We start from the raw sequence: 3360 nt of genomic DNA, 5'->3' as shown, positions 1-3360 counted from the left end.
TCCACTGAATATTTTCGAATCTAGCTAAAATAATTGTATGCACTCATAACGAGGTGGTTATCACTAGGGTCATATTAGCAAATATATTTGTTACACATTTGGAACTGATATTTTTTTACAAATAAAGCAAATTGGGATAGGGGATAGCAAGTTGGGAGCATGGAAAAGAAAATAATTGAGATCCTGTATTATATTTGTGTATTGTGTATTGCTAATTTTATGGTCACTTTAAATTTGTGTTTTGCTAATGATATGGTCACTTTAAATCTCAAAACATTAACCTAGCAAAGTTGATATGATAAATTGAATAAACAGAGTTGGCCTGGAATCGGTCTTTAGTCATTTCAGAGCCCAGTCTCAAGCTAGCAACACTCAAAATTAGTTAGTTCTTGTGTTCGGAACAAATAATTGAAGTCACATATCGTGATACTACACAGTGATAGAATCGATAGAAAATGAATGTGGTGGGGGCTCTGGTCAATCTGCTGCTGATCTCGGCCTGCGCCTACACGATGTGCTCACTGACCCCGGCGGACCATCCGTATGCCTACCTGGCGGCATCCTTCAGCCTGGTCCACGGGTTGCTGGGCGTGGTGCGCTCCTTTGCCGAAGAGCCCGAGTGCGGACTCACCTTTGTAATCTCGGCCAGCATACTGGAGGTTATCCTGCTACCACTGGCCAACATCGAGTTCTACCTGGTATCCGATCAGTCGGGTGTGGCGCTGGTGCACGGCATGTCGCTGATCCCACTGTTCTACGACATGATCGGCAAGGTGAGCGAGGACTGGGACAGCTCCACGGAAACGCTGAAGGACCTAGCTCTGTTGGGCAACATCGGCTCCACGTTGTATCTGGCCACCAAGGACGGCAACCATCTCTACTTCGGTGTGGCTGCCACCGCGTTCCTCGCCCGATACGGCGGTGCAATGGTCGGTACCTGCAACGACCGCCTTAGCAACGCTGTAGAGACTCTGGCAAACACCGGCATCCTGGCCCTTATGACGCACTCACTGATGGCTAAGTGCTAAGACTTCAATTTGATCGGTTCGCGAAATAAAGCCAAGAAAAATCAGCATTTTTAAATTAGTTGAGTCAACTATCATTGAATATAGGACACTAGCCTGCATAGCCAAATTTCGTTTAATCAAATGTTGTATGGCAATTTCCACTGAATATTTTCGAATCTAGCTAAAATAATTGTATGCACTCATAACGAGGTGGTTATCACTAGGGTCATATTAGCAAATGTATTTGTTACACATTTGGAACTGATATTTTTCTACAAATATAGCAAATTGGAAGCATAGAAAAGAAAATAATTGAGATCTTGGATTATATTTTCAACGAACCAATGCTGAAAATATTACTTAAAATATAAAACTGTCACATTTTAAATACAAACACAATGAGAATTTTACTTACTTGATGAAAAACATGTGAAAGTTATGAAATAAGTGGCTTAAAGAGTATTTGCAAGTTAATGTTGTGGCATTACTTTGCTGGTGTTTTTCCGCATTTCGGAGACGATTGTGGGCGGAAGGGTGTTAAGTTGGAAGACAGGGGTGAGCCCCATAAATTTGCGGCGCTAATGCCATAATGCCGTTTTATGAAGATGAAAGTCGTGCGTTTATTTCATTAAACAAATAATAACAGCCGAAAATAAACCGCAACAGCAGGACCACCAAAGCGACCGCCCGTCCCACGACTTTTCCACACCCCCTTTTTCCCACCCAACCCAAGTCAAGCCAGGACATTGCTTCCTATCCAACGGCTTAATGAGTTGCTGCCGGCACATGCCGCATTGAAGGTCGAAAGGCTTACTTAAGATACACTCCCCACAATTGAATTTATGGCATCACATATATATGCTCGTCGTTTCGACATACGCACATAAATAAGAAGTGGGTAAAACTGTGTAAATATTTCTTATGGCATTAACGCAAATTTGTTAACAAATTTGTTTGTGCCTACAAACGAATTAGCCGACATACCCAATTAAGTCGAGGTTGATTTCCAACTTGCAGTCTCAATTTCGCAATTTCTTCCCCTTTGTTTATTTGCCCTCCGGTTGGCTAAATAAATAAGCTACCCCACAATAAATATGTGCAAAAATTTAAGTTCGAGCTACGTCGGGGTCTCATATTTCAAGCTGCTTGTTAAGTGCATGTTTTATGATTATTATCGCAATAAAAACTCCCGAGCATCAGCCAACAGGCGCCTAGGAGCCTTTGCCACAAACAAGTAAATGATATGCCCTAGTCGCATGGCTCGGTAACAGAATCCTGGCAGCATGCAGGGCTCACTGGAATCACAGGACTCGCAGGACTCGCAGGACTCGCTGGAGGGCAGACAGGTGGGCCCAGTGCCTGGTCGGAGCATTATAAAGGCAATAAGATTTTCAAAATACGACAATTTATGCAATAAACTTTGAAATTTATGCCATTTCGTCGGCACAGACGTAGCAGACATTCAGCTTGCTGCTTCCGCCACCATCACCAATATTTCCAGGACTATGCCAGGACTCTTTTGCTGGGTCGCCTTTTTTCTTTATTGCCGGTTCAGAGTGCTTATGTACCCGGTGGCTGACGTCTTAAAGTCAATCCTTGCGCTAATCCCCGGCAAGTGCGTTCCCGTTGACGTTCACTTTTGACTCTGCCCTTCCCCAGTTTCTCCATTTTCCCCACCGAACTGCAAACTTATTTGGCGAAAAACGCTCCTCGGTCCTTCAGTTCATGTGAAAGTCGATTGTCGCTAATGTAAATTTATTTGCACTGAAAGTTCTGTGCTTTTTGGGGCTCGGGATTTGCATGAAATTAGATAAACAAGTGGCTTTTTGCCTGGCAGGCATGAACTGGGCTCAGACTTGGCTGTAGCTTTGTTGGGTTAATAAGTGGAAATTCTGGAAGCTGGTGCACTTTGATATTTAGTCTTTACACTAAAAATCATATCCTAAGTGAAGAGGTAGATTTTATTTTCTTAGTAGTCAAAAGCGCACATAGAGCTAAGAAAATTTCATTTTGAAAGAGCTGACTGATTTCGATCCAATTGTTTTGCTTGTTAATTTTGAATAAATACTCATCCTAAACATCTTTTAAAAGTTTTTTTTACTGTTCTTTGTTAACGATGCTTCCCATTTGATAATTAGAATTTTGTTGCCTATTCCTGGCCGGACCATTCCATTCCCCTTTCCCTGGCTTTATGAACTCGCAAAAGGCGGTAAATTATATGACTGCCGTAGGTGTTTATATAGCCATAGAGCCATAAAAATTGTTCCGCGCTGGCTATTGGAGCTTTTGTTCAAAAATATAAAAAAAATATTGCCTACTTTCCGGCTGAACTTTTAAGCACCTCCACCTTGTC

General features: G+C 42.3%; 1 protein-coding gene across 1 annotated transcript; it reads left to right on the top strand.

Moving 5' to 3' along the window:
- The first annotated feature begins 340 nt into the window (after window positions 1-340).
- On the top strand, window positions 341-1075 carry LOC117140327. The gene has a single exon (XM_033303177.1). The coding sequence runs from the start codon at window positions 456-458 to the stop codon at window positions 1026-1028; it is 573 nt and encodes a 190-aa protein (XP_033159068.1). The 5' UTR covers window positions 341-455; the 3' UTR covers window positions 1029-1075.
- Window positions 1076-3360: the final 2285 nt, after the last annotated feature.

The sequence above is a fragment of the Drosophila mauritiana genome, chromosome 3L (genome assembly GCF_004382145.1).
Source record: "Drosophila mauritiana strain mau12 chromosome 3L, ASM438214v1, whole genome shotgun sequence".
Classification (NCBI taxonomy): domain Eukaryota; kingdom Metazoa; phylum Arthropoda; class Insecta; order Diptera; family Drosophilidae; genus Drosophila; species Drosophila mauritiana.
This window is presented reverse-complemented; position numbering and strand designations above follow the sequence as displayed.